General features: G+C 34.5%; 2 protein-coding genes across 16 annotated transcripts; one reads left to right on the forward strand and one right to left on the reverse strand.

Annotated features, from left to right (window-relative positions):
- Window positions 1-1,298: 1,298 nt before the first annotated feature.
- On the reverse strand, window positions 1,299-8,466 carry LOC110831961 (uncharacterized). Its single transcript, XM_022068512.2, has 6 exons — window positions 8,296-8,466; window positions 6,559-6,737; window positions 5,672-5,962; window positions 5,310-5,464; window positions 4,199-4,347; window positions 1,299-2,809 (listed from the first exon to the last, which is right to left on the reverse strand). Exons 1-6 carry the CDS (start codon window positions 8,330-8,332, stop codon window positions 2,394-2,396), a joined length of 1,227 nt encoding a protein of 408 aa, XP_021924204.1. The 5' UTR covers window positions 8,333-8,466; the 3' UTR covers window positions 1,299-2,393.
- A 74-nt stretch (window positions 8,467-8,540) lies between these two features.
- Window positions 8,541-19,765, forward strand: LOC110831962 (thialysine N-epsilon-acetyltransferase). Of its 15 annotated transcripts, none has more exons than XM_087355587.1 (6): window positions 8,541-8,680; window positions 10,523-10,644; window positions 15,448-15,499; window positions 17,332-17,454; window positions 17,971-18,158; window positions 19,336-19,765. In XM_087355587.1, the coding sequence occupies exons 2-6, from the start codon at window positions 10,579-10,581 to the stop codon at window positions 19,525-19,527; spliced, it is 621 nt and encodes a 206-aa protein (XP_087211713.1). In that variant the 5' UTR covers window positions 8,541-8,680; window positions 10,523-10,578; the 3' UTR covers window positions 19,528-19,765. The 15 variants fall into 15 exon arrangements, with proteins under 15 accessions (XP_087211713.1, XP_021924208.1, XP_021924217.1 ...); XM_022068516.2 differs by lacking the exon at window positions 15,448-15,499 and adding an exon at window positions 15,972-16,023 and having other exon boundaries at window positions 8,543-8,680; XM_022068522.2 differs by lacking the exon at window positions 10,523-10,644 and adding an exon at window positions 15,972-16,023 and having other exon boundaries at window positions 8,567-8,680.
- Window positions 19,766-21,176: the final 1,411 nt, after the last annotated feature.

Consider the following 21,176-nt stretch of genomic DNA (forward strand, 5'->3'; position numbering starts at 1 on the left):
GTTGTGCACATGGTGCTCCGAAAGGAGCGCGTTGCTCTAGTAATTAAAAGTGATTACCAATGTATAAGTTCCCCCATTGGAAATCTGGACACCTTTCTAATTTTCCACAACCAGCTTAGATAACTATAACACTGATTTTATCTCCATCATTACAGGAAATTATGCATCACAAAATGTACTGGCATTTGTTATTTCCCCACATATGCCACTTGTTTTACATCTCCTACCTTTCCTGGCATGTTGGAATAAATCATACCAAGCTGTATCATCCTTCCCCTCAAATGCCCATACTCTTTTGCTCAAAGTGAACTGCATGTGTCCTATAGGGGGAGGCTTGAAACGTTTCAGTAGATGCACTTCATATAGGCCATTGGGTCTTTTCAAGCTTGGCATGCATCACTTGACTATCGAGAAATAATGTAGGATAAGAAATACAGTAATTATAGTAATCTTATGTCACTGATTTCCAACATAATTTGTATTATTTACTAAATTTAATGCATAGTGATAATACTCAGTAACTTCCATTTCAAGTCTTGGTATTACCTGACATCTTCCATACTCATGCAATATTTGTATGTTAACAGTTGCTATAAACCAATATTTCAAAGAACACCTCTAGAGGATAAATGGTTACAGACTGAAAATTTTAAATGGAAAGTTCACATTAATTATGTTTTTTGCACCAGCATACAGCTGTATGTATGCATATAACTTAATAAAATGTAGTGCAACAAACAGTTCTTTAGGATTTAGCATTGTCTTCTGATGAAGGTGACAGAAAGTAATAATCTGTGGCGTAACAGCCCTCTGAGAGCCAAAGCCGACTAGCTGGCTGCTGGCCTCACGTTCACATGCTTAAGCAGAGGTGAACGATCATTCAACCAGATATAGTGACGTGTGGTCAGCATGACGAACCCCCAGCCATTGCTAGTTTCCATGACCGGATTACGCTACCCATTGCAGCACCCCAATTTCCTCACGATGCTGGGTTGGCACTGGTCGAAAATCTCATGAGAAATTTCTTTCCCCGAGACTCGAACCAGCGCGCTTTCTGTATCACCGGTCCGAAGCATGATGCCTCAGACCACGCAGCTACAAAAACCACCTTCACTCTTACATTCAACTGAATAAACCACAAACTGTTTATCCAAGGTTATCACACACTCCATCTCATATGACTGAAATCAGTCTTTTTCGCAAGTGCCACCACTTCTCGCTCTGCCTCTAGAATTACATTTGGGATAAAGGGGGGATGGGGGAAGAGGCAATCCCTTTCCTATAAACAAAACCATAAATATTTAGGTATAAAGTGTTAATCTTCAGCACTTTTAAAATATTTTAACACATTCATCAATGTACATCTCATATGAACAATCAGTTGACAGTGACATGTATCGAACATTTAAGAATCCATTTTGGTCTTCATAGTGTCAACTTTTTAAAATGCACAAAATCTGGAGATTTACACAATTCATGCACAGAAGTTTTGTTAGAACTTTCCTATAACAAACAAAATAACCATATTCTGTTCCAATGATAAGTACAATTAACTCTATTTACATTGGCTATAATCTCTACATATAACCTCTCTGGTTTAACATAAATACAATTTTTTGATTTTTAGAGTTTCACTACATAGAAGTTTTTAAATAACTCTTTTCCATTTTGAAAGACAAATAGTTTTCTCATGGAAAAGTCTGTAGTGTTATGGCTTGTTAAAAAAGTTGTACATTAATTTTCTTCCCGAGAGGTAGAGCCATGTGAACTTTAAGAAATGGTAAACATTTTGATTTAAACAGTTTCACTTCAAAGCTGTCATAATATTAAGATGGAAATACTGTTAAGTCAGTTTATTTACAAATACAAAATAAATACAGAAAATCAAACCTTTCTGTAAATATCCTCCTCTATATAGTACAAACATGATCAAGACTTCACAAGAAGTCTGCCATTCAGGGGGTTTAACATATATTTGATTGAACAGTAAATATAATGTAAATATATAACACTGCCAATTAAACATCATTACAACTGCAAGTAATGTTCTGGAGATTCATATAAATTAAAAATCTGCAATGATGAGATGACAATGAACTGATGTTCAACAATTCTCTTTGTCAACTCATTTTCTAAAATAGGAATTGTATTTGAATGTTATGCCATTAGTAATTTTAAGTATTATATATGGCAAATAAAACATTGTGTATTCCAATTTGGCATCCACAATTAAGTGTTAACTATGGATGGTCAGATGTGAAACACAAAAATAAAGATATTGCTCCATTTTGTTATCCAATATGATAGAACATGAGGAGCATATGATAAAGTGCTCAAATATAACATCAGTTTTGTAAAAAAATAGTTATTTTGAAGATCACAAGATTCAAAATTCATAGTGCCAAACTAAAGCGCTCATTCAATGTGGTAGCAGTAAGGGAGGGAACTGGTTTAAATCCAGACAGACCAACAGCATGAGGCATAAAATCCGTAGTACTTGTTGATGGCTGGAAAGTCTTCCCCTGTATGGCTGCAATCTCTTTTTGTAGCTGCAAATTGAGAGCACTTCTTACTTTAGTTACAGGCACACAGCGTTCAACTGTGGGAGCTCTATTATGTTTGACACCTCTAATTACTGATCCTGCCTGTTGGTTGTGGCCAACTGATGAGGCACTGTTGTACCGACTGATTGTTGTTACAATAGAGCCTTCACGTGACATATCAACCACACTTGAAGCTCCACCAGCAGCTGCTATGTTCTGACGGCTAAGATGGCTGTTGTTATTGCTGCGTCTAGTAAATGAAGCTCCTAAATAATTAAGAAATCACTGTAATTGGTTCACATTCTTAAAACAGCTATAATGTTTTTAATAACTGAATGGATTGTTAAAAAAAAATTAAGAGGGAGAAAGTAAGAGGCTGGACCATGATGAGCTTCATAATTTGTAGATGGCTGTCTTCTGGTTATACAGGTCCTTGCTGCTTCCATCATCAGGGCAATGATAGTACTGATGATGGAGACAACAAGAACATCTGAAATGTTGGTAAACTTCTACCACACTATATGGTGCTACAACCGAAAAGACAGCCATCTTCATACTCACTGCCATAAGAACCTCAAATCCTACTTCATAATTTGTAGTTATCATAAAATGTTATTATGGTGACCAAATCAAGGATGATGATATGGGCAGGGGAAGCAACATGCACGGGACAGATATAAAATACATACAGCATTTTAGTTGTACCAACTGAGAAGCCTACTAGATACACCAATGATATTAAAAAAGGATTTTGGAGAAAAGAGTGTGATGAGTGATTCATGTAGCTCAGGATAGGGACGAATGGCAGGTTCTTGTGAACATGATAATAAATCTATGCATTCTATTAATTGTGGGAAATTTCTTGACTAGGTAAGTGACTATTAGCTTATCAAGAAGAACTGTTTTTTTGGAGTTAGTGTTAACTGGTTATTTAAAAAACAAACGTAATTATCATTAAGGGATTTGTTGAAAGGATACATTAACAATAACTTTCTCTCTGAAGTGAAAAGTCAAAATTAGAATGTCACAGGTATTAGGACTGCTATTTCAAACCTTATCACCAGCTTCCCTGTGCATTAGTTCCACAAGAAGGGTTGCTAGTTCTGACAGATTGGCCAAATCGAATTGTATTTCTTGTTGCCATTACTATGTTGGATTTCATTCTCACTGCTGGAGAAATGCCCTTACAAATACATACACACTGCACCAGTGTGTGCTAAAACTTTTTTATCAACAGTCTTATCTCACTCAATTTTATTTTGAATTATGAGGGGCAGCTTGCATAGGGTGCAAAAGAATTTATTTATGAACAACACAAGAGATATAAATGACATACTTTCAGAAATTGTGGGCACAGTAAATTATTAACTCAGGACTAAAATAGGGGCATTCCAGTTCATCTAACACTTATACCAAGTAATGAACAACAGATACTTAAGTAAAAAATGAGATGCAGTTTTAAAAGATTCTCTTTTGACATAATACATTATTGAACATAATTCTTACCTTCTGTTGCACATTTGAAGAGATATTAAACACGCATCTGTACAATGCACAAAATCGCAGGTGGTTAGAAAAGTGCTATCACAACATTCTGTTATACAATGGCCAAGTCTGAAGACAGAAGAATAGACAATTCTCAATTCCATATTTACCCATAAAAGTATTATTTCCACCAAACTTTTTTCGTATGTTGGTATGCTCCTTACGGCCATGAAGTTTCGCTGCCAGGTCATTGGCTATACAAACAATCAGCTTGTCAGATGATCCAGTCACAGAGTTCTTGTCCATAAACTGGCCAGACCTGAAAGATGACCAAAAACATTATAAATGTATATGCTAGTAGTAACAATGATGGCGTAACAATAAATGACACTTGTTAAATTTATTTATTAAATCTATATTAGACTTGGAAATAGTACAGTCATATAATTTACTTTTAGTTTAATCAGTTCAATATAACTCTGCTTTACATGAACCTCAAATCACAATTAATTTATTTTATCAAAAATGGCACAATGTACAAGAAATTACATGACTATGTAAAGTGTCATAAACCTTTAAACGACGGGGATTTAAATGGCAAAGTGGTAGCAGCCCTACAGAGTTTTTTTGCAGGTTTTTAAACTTTTGTGCACGCTCTACAGAAAACTTTAATATTATCTAAAGTAAACATGAAAAATTGACGAAATAAAAGTCATATTTATTCGAATAGAACAGAGAATACATAGTTTTTTAAAAATGCAGTTAATATCTTAATTACCTAAATAGGCCTCAGTAACTTTACTTTCTTCTTTGGAAGCTCATTCGACATGGTAGAAGCCATGGTTGTGAACTAATAACCACACAGAAATATTTGTTTCCCCTACTTCAGTGGATACACAATCTTTTCACAGCTTTGAATAGGGGGTCCGACAAAACCCACTTGACAATAACAATGTTTATTGCTGTTTATGGTTATATTTCCCAGTCGACAGCTCAGGTTGAAATTGTCAGAACCCTAAAGAAAGTGATTCATTATTTGCAGCCCCTAAAAGAGGCCAAAAGACGTAGCCAAGTCTACTTACAATGTTGCAAGTTTTGAGTTCTGCTCCGGGAACGTTCGTCCCAGACTGGGAACGCTAGTAAGATAAAGGTTAAAGGCCAATGAGGTAAATACAATTTAAAAAACGTGCATTTGGAAAATATGTACACTCCAGTGCAGTATACCTTGGCACTTATTTTGGAAAACATTAAGTTCCCATTACTAAGATATATCTTACTTACTTCAATACTCTTGCCTTGTTTAATTTTCGTTGCACTGTCTGTTGTTTCTGAAGACGAATGATCTGATCAGAATGTAAAGAGTTCACCATGTCTCGACTGCCATGAAAACCTCTCTGCTGCCTCATTTCAGGTCCTCGCAAACCTCTAGATATAATCTAAAAGAAAGAACAGAGATACAATAATTTTATTTTCACACCTGGATCAAAATAAACCTTGAACAACCGGCAACAACACCCTCCGACAACTTATAAACGCTCTAGTTGCCTGCACAGTAGGATCCAGGTGCCAGTGTCATTACAGTGGTGGCAGCACCAACATGAAGTTAGAAAACAAACTTTGTGCATTACAATCACTTGACTAACCCTATATCCACCTTGAACAGAACCAGAATTCCAATACTGCAAAGCTTGCTGCCTGTTCTGTTGTCTTGTATTGAGGATTTGAGTGGCCAATCGAATTCTGTTACGAGCCAATCGTTGTCCAGGATAGCGCGACCTTCCTCGAAAGCTGCCAAAACTACGAATACTTCCAGTGTATGTCGAGTTTTGTACTTTACTGCCTGAACTTCCTGTACCTCCATTTCGTTTCATAAGTGGGTGCTGTCCATAAAACCTGCCAAATTTATGTGCCAAAAACTGGTTTCTGTAAGACACCTACAAGCAACAAAACAACACCAGTATAAGGTACAATCTATAATCATACAACACACTGTTTGTATTTTGATATAAAATAACTTATTAATATTGAAAAAAAATAATTTTATTCTTAGTACAGCCTGCCCCACTAAATGTTACTATGTAACATTTCTAATGTGGCAGACAGCTGTGACTGTACACATATCCTTTTAATGCTCAATCCATTCTAACATAACATGCCAGCAGTGATGCCTGTGTATGCTTTAGTAAACTTACAAATATCCATAAATCAAATGAGGGTTGAAGGTGGATGCAATACATTCCTCTAAAACACAAGACTATATATATGGTGTCATAACCCAACAGAACAACATAAAACAGTCCTTAAATTACATACTAATACAATGAAACTTGTGTCCTGCAATGAAGCTCCAAGATTTCCACGTTTCTGTTAGACAATAATCTTTAGTAACTGAGGAATTAGAAAGGAACCCATAAACATAACATGACAGATTTTACTGCAGTAACCGAAGATTACTGTACCACACAGCACCACAGTACTTCGTATGTTCTACTAAATCAATTACTGTGGGCCATGATAAAAAAGCTCTCACCTGATTAAACCTTCTACCTTGTCCTTGAAATCTGCCCCGCAATGAAACAGGGGTTGTGTTACTTTGGTAATTTTTGTTGCCCTTACCACCACGTCTACTTTGTAACTGTTGTGTTCCTCTAGATATGACACTTCCAGGACCTGTACCAGGCTTTCTCTTATTAAACTTTATAATCTCATCTGAAATACAGACAGTAAGATTTTGAAATAATAAATTACAATAAAAACATCAGGGTAATATACATGAATCTATTGAAACAACTCTTGTTAGTGCCAACTATGCAGACTTTCTGCAAATAAACTGAAGCCTGCTATGAAACTCAGATGATAATGATGTAGTGCAAAGGGTGCACACCATAGTTTATAAATCACAATATGCTGTACATTTCCTCTGTACTTATTACGTCTGGCTAGTAATTTTCATGCCCACAGTCCCTCTCTCCTCAAGGTGTGTAGTTCTTGATGGTTATTATTGGCACATGTGGAAGTTTATTACTTTCTTCTGTGTAAAACAAGACAGGCAAAATATTGTGAATGGTGAGTAGCTAAGGATGTGAAAGGGGACTGTCATTGCCTATTTCAGCATTATATACCTGGAAAGACTTCAGAAAATCTCAGTCAGGATAGCTTCTCTGTTCGAGTTCTAATGAAGGAGGTTTCTGTTGCTTGGAAACTAAACACAACTGAAAAATGGAGCCAAAACTGTTTGTTTTCATGAGGAGATTACAGAACAAAGGCCATACAACCTTGAAAATCTGCCCTGTGATCAAATCTTGGTGAACATTAGTTCTTTGGCTTGGAAACCAAGAATGACAAAAGAACAGTGCCAAGACCAAAGTTGTTACATTCAGCAATGGGATTACAACATCAAAGGCAACAACACAAAAAAAATTGATCTTAGTTTGACTCCCAGTAAAGGTAGTTCAGAAACTAGGCACAACAGAAGAGTTCCAACACCAGAGTTGTTTGTTTCAGTGGCAAGGATACAGGAACAAAGGCCACAACCTCTTCCCAGAGGTTGTGACCCTTGTTCCTGTCCCAGTGAAGATGGTTTCTTCAGCCTGGAAACCAACTAAGACAGAACTGTACCAACACCATGGATGTTTCAATGGAATGATTACAAGAACAAAGGAAAGAAACAAAAACCTGTCCTGGTCACAATGGTTTCTCCAACTTGGAAACTAAGCACAACTGAAGAATGTTACTGAGCATTTGTCAAATATCCCTATAGTAACACCATGGGCATTTTGCTAGTTCACAAAAATAAACATATTTTCATTGTTTTTGGGATATAACTTTGGTGATGGAGAGAAGAAAAAAGTATGACATGGTTCTTTTAATTTAAAACCAATGTAGTAGTAACAAAAATGACAAGTAAAAACATATATCATTATGAAGCCATCAGCAGTATTTTATCTGTTTCCTGACAAGAACCTAACTTATTATAAATCTACTGCTAATCTAAAGAAAGATAATGTTTAGTGAAAGGAACAAAAATTGTCCCCATTATGGTGACCTGAAAATATTAATATTTAAATGTAGTTTTTTCAACAAATCTTAAACTTTACCTACCAAACTAAATCTTGAATACAAATACACTTTATTCAAGAGCTCACAATACCTTCTACAGATTTGGGATTCTTTTTGATAAACATTAATTCGACATTAAATTACCCGTTTCCTGCTCAATACGTGAGACATTCTTACCATTTTTTGCAGAATATTAGCATATACATACCTAGAGACATCCCCAGCTTGTCTGTCTGAGATGTCATGTTCGTTTTTGTTACCGAAGGCTACAGAATCATTGCTTCACACACAACTTGCTTTTAATTTAATAATTGGACATGTGAATTCATCCACACCTGAAATTCGAGAAATCAGTTCACTTTAACCTTGCCCGGAAATACTTCTCTTCTGACAAACAGCAACAAACAAGGGCAACCGATGTTATTGCACGGTGAATTATGTTTACGGCTTCAGTCATAAGAGTGCAGCAGAGGTGCTAGTGTCAGATAATTCCTTAGGAAGGATTCAGCGACAAGCAAGAAGTGATAGGTGATATTATCGCCTACACATTTTATTCCAGCAACAATGCAGCCACTAAATTATATACAACATCGGTAACATTTTGTTCTAAAGAATCTTGTTAGATCTGTAAAGCCCAGTGTTATTAGTGCCACCTATGTTAACATTCAATAACCCTGTAGTTTGTATTCATTTTTCCTATGTAGTGCTTCAAAGCACAGATTACCTTTCCGGTGCCTAGTATGTTTCGTGCCCGTGCTCTCGCCCTCGGATATTTTTGTTTGTTTGTGAGTTAGGTCGCAGATTAATTCGGGAGCTGGGGCGTATCTCTGAGGGTACGGTGTAGTTCCCATATAATATCCATGGGAAAATACGAAGAAAATGCAACACCAAAATTTGCATATTAATTATAATTACTTTCTTATTAGTTCAACTGTTGGAATGTTTTAATAAAAAAGCTTTCTATCATATTTCGTGGGTTTAGTATGCATACCAAGTCTCATTAACATGAGTCTTTTCGGTTGATATGTTGGACGAAGATTTGTTTTAATTATAACTTTGGAGCAGTTGGAATGATAAGATGGTTTATAATTGTAATGATTTGACAAGGTTGAGAATATGAAGACGGGCGTATGCCAGAACATATTACCTGGCCTTTGGGTGCTTGGGGGTGTGTCTGGAGGTTGCAGTTATGGTGTTACATGTGCACATGTACCTATTTGGTTGCTATAGGGTTGTCATGATTAAAGCATTTACAATGAAATGTGCGTGCTCAACAGTAAACTATTAAAATAAAATAGGGAAATTATTTAGTTAATGATCAAACACCTTTTACAAATTATTCTCATTCATGGCAGACTGGCAAATAGATTTTCTCTGAATGAGGAAGAATGGAAGAAGCTTTTGAAGAAAGCCAGGACCCACAGAGGGCTGTAGAGCCAATGATGATGATGCTACTACTGGTTTCTTCCTTAAAATTGTGTATTTGCCGGTAGATGATGAAGCTACTACTGGTTTCTTCCTTAAAATTGTGTATTTGCCGGTAGTCACAACTGTTTATAATTTTTACTAGCCTCCAACTTCATTCTCCACACCTTGCTACTGAAAAAAATATTAAATCGCTCATAACTAATAGACACTTCTTTGGTGTTTGTAGTACTATCCTTTTTATGTACTCTTATGCACCTAAAAGAGTGGATACTGCATGACCATTCCATCGACCTTTTTATTCTGACCTGGCAGGCTTTGGTTGGTTTTAACCTTCATGAAGTGTGCCTGTGATTCAGATTGTAGTATTCTGGGTTGTGTTGTATAGTCTTTTGTTGCATACCACTGGTTTAGAGGAACAAGGTGCCTGCATCTTTAGGGTTGAAGTAAGTGTCAGGATGTTGAAGGGTTATATAGGGGTAGGCAGATGATTGGGATATGGAGCACATAAAGATTGGACTGTCAGAGCCATAAAAGAGGAAGGGAGATGAAGCTCAGTACAGATGGGCCTCAACAACCCAGATCAGTGTTATGAAAACCTGAAACCCTAGATATGTCTATAGTCTTGTTTAGATTATGTAAAGTACAATGTGATATTTTAATATTATGAATGAAGGGTTGGGAGGATGTCACAACATACTGTGGCTTAATATTTGGCTGGACAGACTGAATAAAATCACAAAAATTAAATGTGGAACACTCACATTACCAATTGTAAAGATTTGCAACAACTGTTTTCCTTGGCAGAATTTGATACCTTTTCTTCAGTCCCTTCAGGTGAATTCCAGTATATTAATTCCTCCCACATCACTTAAGACATTAGATTCTACATAAATTTAGCAGTTAATATAGCATTGTGAATGTACCATATACCCAGCTTCTATTCAACTTCATCCAGAAGTACTTGTTGCAGTTAGTTCTAATTATGATTCTGATTTATTGCTTTACAGGTAAAAAGAAACATTTAATCAAAACTTATTTATAGGGGATAAACTAATATTTAATAATGAATGGATTCACTATCAGGGAAGCTAGACGTGAAGATTGTAGAGAAATTCGGAGACTGATACAGGCAAGTTCATAGCTGTCATTTAATACACTCTTTTAAGGTACTGGCATGAAAGATATTCTTTTATATTAGAATCTGTTTTCTTCTAATATCAATATGGTTTTAAATTGAAACAATTCTTTGGCACTACAGATTAATTATCCTAATTTAGTTGTCACTAGTGAATGTGTAAATCTTCTGTCTTTAAATACACCATAATGAAACTGCTTATTTAATATGAATGGAATAGAATTTATTTACATTCCATAGATCGTTCATAGGCCTAAGCCAAGGATGTAGAACAGGTCATAGCACAAATACAATACTAGTTTCTAGCACAAATATAAATACATATTTATAACAGCTATTTACAGATTTTTGGAACTATAGTATTACAGCAAAATAATTATGATGAGAAACCATCGCCATTGTTACATACATGTATTTATGAATTCTTCAACTGACTAGAAATTTAGTTGTATGTATTTCCTCGATTATTTTATCATCATACCCCATATTTAAATTTACACAAGTTCTGTCATAGTACAAAATTTTATGAAATTTGTTTTGTCAAAATTTAACGTGAGTTTATTGGCTTTAGTCAATTTGTTCAATGTAGCAAAGACATCATTTATGCACTTTTGAAAACAGTCAATTTCTGGATATGAAATAATAACATTAGTATCATCAGCAAAGAGTATAGGTTTAGAATGAGTGTTGATGGTTGGGGGCAGATCATTGATATATATGAGAAATAGCAGAGGACCAAGTATTGAACCTTGAGGCACTCCATGCTTTACAACTCCCCAATTTGAGTAGGTGCTATCATTTGATGATTTTATTTCTACTTGTTGCTTTATGTCATGAAGGTATGATTTAAACCACTTGCCAGCTATATTTCGAATTCCATAAAAAATTAGTTTTGATAGTAATAATTCATGATTTATGCAATCAAATGTTTTAGCAATATCATAAGATATTCCACCAACATTCACTTTATTATTTAGTGCACTTAAGATTTCATCTGTAAAATTGAATAGGGCTTTATCAGTTGAGAGATTTTTTCTAAATCCAAATTGTTCACCTGCAAAGACGTTCGAGTTTAAATCACTTACTCTCTTATTCATAACATGACTATCTAATGAATTTATATTACTATGCAATGTTATGTTATTTACCACCTTAGCACTGCGTAGTGATTTCTTTATGAATGGAACAACTGCTAAGCAAGAAATTGCAATGGACATATATTTCGTCAGCACTAAATAAAATGTTTGTAATGGAGAACAATGTACAAAAGGATTTTATGTATAGGATAATCAAACTGATTCTTGGTTTTTTATTCCATCCCTTTCCACACACCAAGAATCAACAAAACACACCAGGGTGCTACACTACAGACTTCATACTCAATCTTCCTAATCTGTGATGGCACAATTAGGTTAATGACAACTATCTCTGGAGGACTGAGTCTTTTTCTGTGTCCAGGTTGATGTCTTTCTATTCCTCCATCACTCTTTCAAAATTAATTTTTCTGCTCACACAGCCTCTTCTATAATGAGAATATAGATGCCTGTAGCAGAGTAGAGTAGAGTTTATTTACATTCCATAGATCCTTCTTAGGACTCAACCAAAGGATGTAGAACATGTCATTTCATGCAATATACATACACTTCAGAACTTTCAACACAAGTACAAGAACATATTTCACATATCAATGTACATAAATTTCAGATTCTGCAATACAAGTATGAAAAATAATTTTACAAATTAATATACATAAACCTCAGAATTGTAAATATAAATACAAAACTTGCTTTACATATACGTAGATTATGGATATAAAGCTTAAACATTTTCAGCAGAGATGAAATCATCTACAGAATAGAAGGAGTGAGTAAAGAGGTAATCTTTCAATGCAGGCTTGAATACCTTTATATCATAATTTAGACTTTTAATTGTTGGTGGAAGATTATTAAATAACTTGATACCTGTATAGTACACTCCTTTCTGATATTTAGTAAAGTTAGCATTTGGCACATATAGATCACGTTTACGTCTTGTATTTAAATTATGTACATCTGTATTTCTTTTAAATTTATCCATGTTTTCCACCACAAATGATAGCAAGCAGAGTATAAATTCACTTGCAAGTGGAAGTATATTAAATTTATGAAATAATTTTCTACAAGATACCCTGCTTTTGACACCGGCCATTATTCTAATTATTTTCTTTTGCATGTAAAAAACTTTATTACTGTCTGTTGAATTTCCCCAAATGATTAATCCATATGACTATACAGAGTGAAAGTAAGCAAAGTAAACTAGCTTTAAAGTATCTATTGTCATGAGTGGTACGACTGTTCTCATGGCAAAGCATGCAGAGCTTAATTTGGGAATAATATACTCGATGTGTTTCTTCCAATTTAAGGTACTGTCGACTTGTAAGTCAAGGAATTTGTTTGTTTCAACTTCCACAATTAATTTTTCTTCAAAACCTATATTTAATCTAGGATATGTCTTGTGCTTAGTAACAAATTTTATGAAGTTTGTTTTTTTAAAATTTAGTGCCAGTTTGTTAGCTCTAAACCATTTGTTTATGTTGACAAAGACATCATTCATGATATTTTCAAGATAGATCAATTCTTGGTGTGCAATAATGATACTTGTATCATCAGCAAAAAGAATAGGTTTGGATATAGAATTTATAGTTGCCGGCAGGTCATTTATATATATGAGGAAAAGTAAGGGTCCAAGAACTGAACCTTGTGGCACTCCATGATTTACGATACCCCATCTTGAATAGGTATTATGATTGGTATGGGGGCTTTTAATTTCTACTTTCTGCCTTCTATTATTTAGGTAGGATTTAAACCATTGTCCTGCTATACCTCAAATTCCATACAATTTCAGTTTCATTAGTAATATTTCATTGTTTACACAATCAAATGCCTTGGCTAGGTCACAAGATATTCCACCCACATGCATTTTATTGTTAAGGGCACATACAATTTCATTTGTGAAACGAAATAGAGCCTTTTCTGTTGAGAGATTTTTTCTAAATCCAAATTGCTCCTCGACAAGGATGTTTGAGTTTAAGAATTTATTTACTCTCTTGCATATAACTTTCTCAAAAATTTTAGAAAATGTTGTCAGCAGTGAAATAGGTCTGTAGTTAGAGATGCAGGATTTTTCACCGTTTTTATATAATGGTTTTACTTTTGAATATTTAAGTCTTTCAGGAAACATTCCTACAGCCATTGAATGATTACAGAGATAACTTAATGGAATACTTATATAATCTACACAAGATTTAAGTACTTTAGATGAAATTCCATCATAACCACATGAATGTTTTGACTTTTAATTTCATTTGGTGTGGTAGGAATAAGATTAATATTTGGAAATGAATTAGGAATTGCCTTAGCCAAGAACTTCATTGCATCTTCGGTTTTTGGAGTTATGGTATCACTGCTGTTCATTCTTTCTACAATCGTTAAAAAGTAGGTATTAAAATAGTTAGCTATAAGTTTAGGATCATTTACTCTGTTACTATTTATCATTAATGGTGGGCTTTCAATGTCTGTAGTTTGTTTGCCAGTTTCCTTTTTTACAATTTTCCAAACAGTTTTTACTTTATTTTCAGACTCTACTATCAATTTATTGTAATGCATGCGTTTAGCTTCTTTAATGACTTGAGATAAAATTTTGCAATATTTTCTATAGTGTTGCTTCAATAGTGGGTTATTACTGGACCTGCTACTTAGGTAAAGAGCTCGCTTATATTTGCATGATGTTTTGATTCCTTTAGTAATCCATACATTGGTTTCAGACAATTTTTTCTCTGTTTTAGTAGGAGAACTTTTTTTCAAATATGCTTAAAAAGATGTTTAGAAAAGAATTGAACTTCGAATCCATATCACCGCCACTGAGTAATAATTCCATCTTCACTACTGAGATGTTGTATAAATTCATTTAAAGTGACTTCATTTATCACTCTAGTTACCTTTTTATCATTGCGAAAGTTAGAAATAATGTTTATGTTTTTTATAACTAATAGTTGAGCATCATGATCAGATAGCCCATTTAGTACCGGTTTAATGGAAATATGTTCTAACCTGTAACTATCTACAAAAATATTATCAATGGCAGAGTTGGAGCTATTTAGAATTCTTGTGGGAAAGCTAACTGTAGGTGTAAGATTAAACATTGCTAAAAGAGAATTTAGACATTGCTTATGGCAGCTTTCAGAGAGATAGTCAATATTTATATCCCCAGAGATGACAAATTCTGTTTTCGGTTTGTAAAGGTAGTCCATAATGCTGTTTAACTTGTTAATAAATGTTTCAAAGTCACCTGTTGGTGCTCTGTATATTGCTAAAAAACATAATTTAGAAAAATTTATATCAAGTTGTACAGCACAGCATTCTAGCATGAAGGTAATCATGCACTTGCTCCTAAAACTGATGTGTCTGAAATTTGGATGCCTGTTTTGACAGTGTAGGCACAGTTTTGGTAATTGAAAATAGTGATATGAAAATTAAGTTCATGAAGGACTATTTGGTCATACAGGGGTTTGGTACCCCATTACTAAATTTTGTCCTTACAAGACATATTTGAGTAAATTCTGTTTATGTACTTTGTATGTCAAATCCATTCAAGATAAAAGTTTAAGTGCAATATTCTTAAATTCTGCAGTTTCCACAGATGTCCTTCTATTGTTTGTTCAAGTCCTCACCCTTATTATTTTTTATCCATAAATAAATTTACTTCATTTATTTTTATTCTTGTGTTAATTTTCCCTCCATTTTTATGTGTTGTTTCCAGGAACTAGCAGATTTTGAAAAGATGCCAGATGAACCTAAAATAGATGCTAATGGTCAGTATAATTTAAGAATATTCAAAATATATGTTTACTGCAAAATGCATGGAAATTAAATTTGGAAATATTAATAAAGAAATTTTTATTAATTTCACAATGGAAACATTTTTGGTAATTAAGTTTTTCCTACCACTAGAATAGAATGAATACATTTAAGGACAAATTATTGTAAAATAAATGATTTGTGCATGATTGGAAAACATCAAAGTTCTTAAGATTGTTGTTTATAAGTACTATAAATAGTTTTTCATAACTCTAATATACACCACCATACCAGCAGTAGGTGTTGTATTGTATGTTAATTCATTATTATTTCTAACTTATATTTTATATGGGTAAGCAATTAAAACTACAATTCATTTTGGAATTTCATTTCTATATGTAATTCTCATACATTATTTTGTTTAATGATCTTCAATGTATACCTGCAGACATTTGAGTCCACCATGTTGCATTAATATTGTTTCAGGAACTGGCAAGTTATTCACAGTACCCAGAAGATCCAGCAATTGAAACAGACAGTAAGTATCGTGGTGTGGGCCTTTTTGGGGGGAATTGATAGTATGAGTAACTGTTTGGGTTCAAGTTTGTCATAGAGAAGAGTGGGAAGACAAGATGTTTCATATGGGTCTTAAATAATCCCAAGTAATATTATCATCTTCGTAATATCTAGGCTCCTTGATCACAAGCTTTAAAGACATCCTCATAGAAATAAAAGCAAGAATTGCTGCAGGTAACAAATGCTACTACGCTCTAGGCCAAGTTCTCAGGAAAAGGTATATCTACCAAAACCTTAAAGTGTGGTTGTACACTGCTATAATACGACCTATAGTATTGTGCGGATCTGAATGCTGGACTTTAACATCTCTAGCTGAAAGAATGTTTATGTCCTGGGAAAGGAAAATTTTAAGGCAGATTTTTGGTGCAATATGTGACAATGGCCTATGGAGAATTAGAATGAATATCGAGCTGGAGAAGCTGTTCAAAAGCTCAGATATTGTAGCCATAATAAAGGCAAGAAGGATAGAATTGCTTGGACATATACTCTGAATGAGTGATGATAGAGGATGTAAGATGATCATCAATAGTAAACCTCTTGGCAAATTAAAGAAAGGAAGACCGATCGAAGACTTGGAGTCTGATCTTAAACGGATGGGCGTAAGAGGCTGGAGAATAAAAGCACAGAATAGGGAAGACTGGGCATCGATCGCAAGAGAAGCCAAGGCAACACTGAAAGGGCCATAGTACTAAAGAAGAAGAAGAAGAACTATAATAATCATCACCAGCTATAAGCTTGTAGTCATTGAAGTGTGTTTTTAATGTTTTTGCTTATATGGATTGGACTGTTGGGCATGTTTGAACTCAGAAATGATTTTCACAGTATTGATGTTCACAAGTTTTTGTGCAGTTTCTAAGCATAGTTGCCAAATTTTGTTACCTGTTTGGATTACCAGGTCTATTAATCTTTCAACAAGCTTATTGAATTAGGTCTTTAAATACACGATATGTGTTCAGACATAGTGTTTCATATTTTATTATAGGTATCTTCAATGGTCCATACAATTGATAGTTGTAGACCAAATTTGTTATATCTTATATTCAGAAATTATTTAGACCCATGTTCATACTCTGTCAGAATTTTCTGTGGCTGGTGTGGTGTATAAATTAAGTCTGCAGAATTTCGTAACATATATGGAATTGTGGTTTGTCACTCATTGTGTCAAAATTCTTTGGTTCTCTTGGTTTTTAAAGTGATTAGTTTCAGGTGTTGAACCTGTAATGCACAATTAAATCAGTGGGTTTGTTCACATGACCTACATTTGTTGCAGTTCTGGAAGAGGACGGTTTTAATCCTGAGCATCCATATTTCTACTGTTTTGTTGCTGAACGATCCCTTGAAGACAGTGGTGATGCTGTTGTTCCAAATAATAGTGGGGAGTTTTCTGACATAGGTAACAAATATGTATATATATGTATGGATCTGTATGTGAACTAAAATAAAGAATTCTCATTTAGTTTACGTGGCATTCAGACATAACAGTATAAAAGTTACATACATGCAAATTTTGAGCACACTGTGATTTATTACCAAAAATTCAACAAATTTGCTTTTCTTTATAAGACAGGCTGGTGAACACATTGTTTTCCTTTTGCATTTCTCTCCAGATTTTTTTTAGGAGCAGTGGAATGTAAAACAATCTACAAATAGCTTTGGGATTCAAACCCATTTTAAGGACTTTTTTATTTTTCTGGCAGTAAGTTATGGGCTCACACATACATTGAATTTGATATATAATTCAATCTGCAGTGCCTATAAAGTAATGACACACTGAGAGGCATTTCATAATTGTTATATACATTTATAAAGAAGCATGCAAATGAATATCGGAAATATTACTTCAAAAACTTAATTTATTTATCATGCTTGAAAGCTGAATTTAACCATAGCCCATTTTATTTCCTTATAGGAGCATGTGGAAGTTCAAATACAGGAACAAGTGATGATTCTAATGCAAATATATTGTTAGGATATGCACTGTACTATTATACTTACTCAACTTGGAAGGGAAAGGCACTCTACTTGGAAGATCTTTATATAACCCCTGGTTGTCGAGGGCAAGGTCTGGGATCAGCCATATTTAATAGAGTAGCCAAGGTAGGAATCTGTTAATAAGTTTTTGTTGTTTTCTAATACCTGGTGTGTTGTATAAACTTTTAAAATTTCTTGTAACTATAGTGTGTCCCGTGCCTTAGCCGCGCGGTCTGAGGCATCATGCTTCGGACTGGTGATATGGAATGGTTCGAGTCTCGGGGAAAGAAATTTCTCATGAGATTTTCGGCCGGTGTGTGGGACAAGTGCCAACCCAGCATCGTGAGGAAATTGGGGAGCTACAATGGGTAGCGTAATCCGGTCATGAAAACTAGCAATGGCTGGGGGTTCATTGTGCTGACCACACATCACCCTATATCTGGTTGGATGATCATTCACCTCTGCTCAAGCATGTGAACGTGAGGCCAGCAGCCAGCTAGTCAGCTTTGGCTCTCAAGGGCTATTACGCCACGGATAACTATAGTGTTATGATTTTATTGCAAGACAAACTTCAATATTTCTTACTTCTTTTATAAGCAAAAACAGATTTATAGTAATGTTTCTTAAACTTATGTGAAACCTTTCTCTGCCCAAGAAAGTACTGACAGAATCATAAATAAATATTGCAGGTAGCAAACAAACTAAAAACATTTTTTGATGAAATTATGATGCCTAATGTCATTCAGATCAAAGAATCTGTATTGTATGGCTAGTGGAAAGTATCAGTTAACATTATAGAATTGATGATCCATTTATGTATGATTTCTACTAGTACTGATTCCCATCACATTAGACATAACCTTAAACCATAGTCATTATGTTTGTAATTGTTAATAACTTCATCAGATGGATCATTATGTAGACATATATTAGACTTTTTTTGGCAGATAGATCACACCTTTATGTACAACCTTACATTTTATGTGCTTGTTAAAAATTACAAATGTTGTGGTACAATACTTTGAGGTTATGTCATGCAGTTGCAAATCTGTACTAGCAGTAATTATATACAGAGTAGGTCACTAAGGTGTATAATTCTTAATTTAAAATATCCATGTGTCTGTATAGCTATAAACAAAAGAAAATGTTTCATTAGGGTTAATTTTAAATTCTTGTATTGTTAGTTGGCTGCCTGCTTAAGCTGACATTCTAGTGGAACCAAAAGTCATTAGTGTAGTCTGATTTAAATGCATGTTTTTTTATTCTATTTTATGTGACACTTTGATTGATTTACTTATTTCAGAGAGCTTTTGAGTCTCGTTGCTCTCGATTAGATTTTGCTGTCCTTAATTGGAATCCAGCTCGAGATTTCTATAAAGCAAAGGGTGCAATTGACATCACAGAAGAGGAAGGCTGGCATCATTACAGACTAGATCGTGAAGCACTGGCAAAGTTGGCATTGGAAGTAAACAAGGTTAATGTCAATAATGAGTAGAATTTGTAATAAGTTACCAGTTCTTTTGCTTAAACAATATTATTTCTCTTAAATACAGCAGAACCAGGGTTGGTTTCAGTATTTATAGTGTGTTATCATCTTTCTTACACAGCCAGAGATATCAGTTATCAGAACATTTTTTTATGGTATGCAACAATATGCCATGCTAACAACTTCCTAAAAAAAAAACATATGCCAATAAGAATTAATCAGTAATAAAGATTCAAATAATTACAAACTTTTTGTGTTTATTCAAATTCCTTATTTCCAGTAATTCTATATAAAAACAACAGACATCCCCACCCCACCCCACTTTCACTTCCCCTTCCCCTTCTGGCACCTTAATTTCTAGAAATAAACTTATTTAACCAAAATGAAAACATTGACAGTGGAACCACGGTTCCGGAGAATCTGACGTAAATACGCAAACGCAGCAGTAGCGTGAAGTGCGATGTGCCTTTATTTGTATAAATAAAGGTTTGTATGACCTAAACCATTTGTGGTATGTAAAATCTGAAAACAGATATGGAAAGCTCAAGAGGTAATACGCAATATGTCCAGATCCATCTCTTACGGTTTTCGAGAGGCGGGCGCTTAACGCGACAGATGCATTGAAAATTGTATACATTGGTTCATTAAAATTACAATAAATGTATAAACAATTATAATTACAATAAAATACATTACAGATTCTTAAAGGTCCTTATTTACTGATCATTTTACATATAGTTTACATTACCCTTACTCTTACCATTCCTGAGGAATGAACGTTTAAAGGTGACTCGGCGCTGGATCTTACACATCTTCGTAACGCTGTTTTTGCCGAATGACCCTTCCTTATAGACGTATTTACGTCAAAAGAAGGCATGCCTATTTCTCTTACATGAGTTCACAAATGCAGATGAAATCATTAAATGTGATGAACAATAATAATAAATAGGAATCCCTTACCTCAAACTTTGTTCAATTGTAAGAGACCACGATGTCCACCAGCGACGATCTATTTAATCAAAACTAAAATGGACAGAGTGAAGGGCGGTATCACAGAGTTCTTAATAATTCATATATAAGATAAGTACTTGTGATATTCTAAAACGTTTTTAACAGCACAATATTATCTACTCTACGACGCACTTCTTCTACAAGCGATTCACAGCGCAGCTCTTTCCACAATAAAGAAGGCGGATTGTTGACGGCAGTAATGAAACACAACAATGCCGAGTAAACAGATGACATAACAATTAGTTTCTTAGGTAAAGGAGTGGATTTCAATACGGTTTATTCAGGCAATTATACAGCATGCATAATAAATGAGAAAAGAGCCGTATGGCATGCTCAGCCAATATTGTTGCAGGCGTGTGTTAGAAATTCGAATCCTTTTTCTTGCATTGTTATGCACGCAGGAGTTCATATAAATGTTGACCATTGTCGGTGCATATTTACACATTGTTGGTATGGATCTTACACAATTTCCTAACGCAGTTTTGCCGAATGACCCTTCCGTATAGACGTACAAATCAGTTTGCACACATTGGCTTGAAAAGCTGATATTCATTCAGCTTGTCAAAGGCTGCAGAACTGTATGTTCTTGCTGGCGTATTCTAGGATTAATTTAGCTATTTTATCTTTTACAGTTAATGTTTACAGAA

Source organism: Zootermopsis nevadensis, unplaced genomic scaffold (genome assembly GCF_977971745.1).
Source record: "Zootermopsis nevadensis isolate Lab colony 2312 unplaced genomic scaffold, Znev_1.0 Znev_ptg000024l, whole genome shotgun sequence".
NCBI classification, from domain to species: domain Eukaryota; kingdom Metazoa; phylum Arthropoda; class Insecta; order Blattodea; family Termopsidae; genus Zootermopsis; species Zootermopsis nevadensis.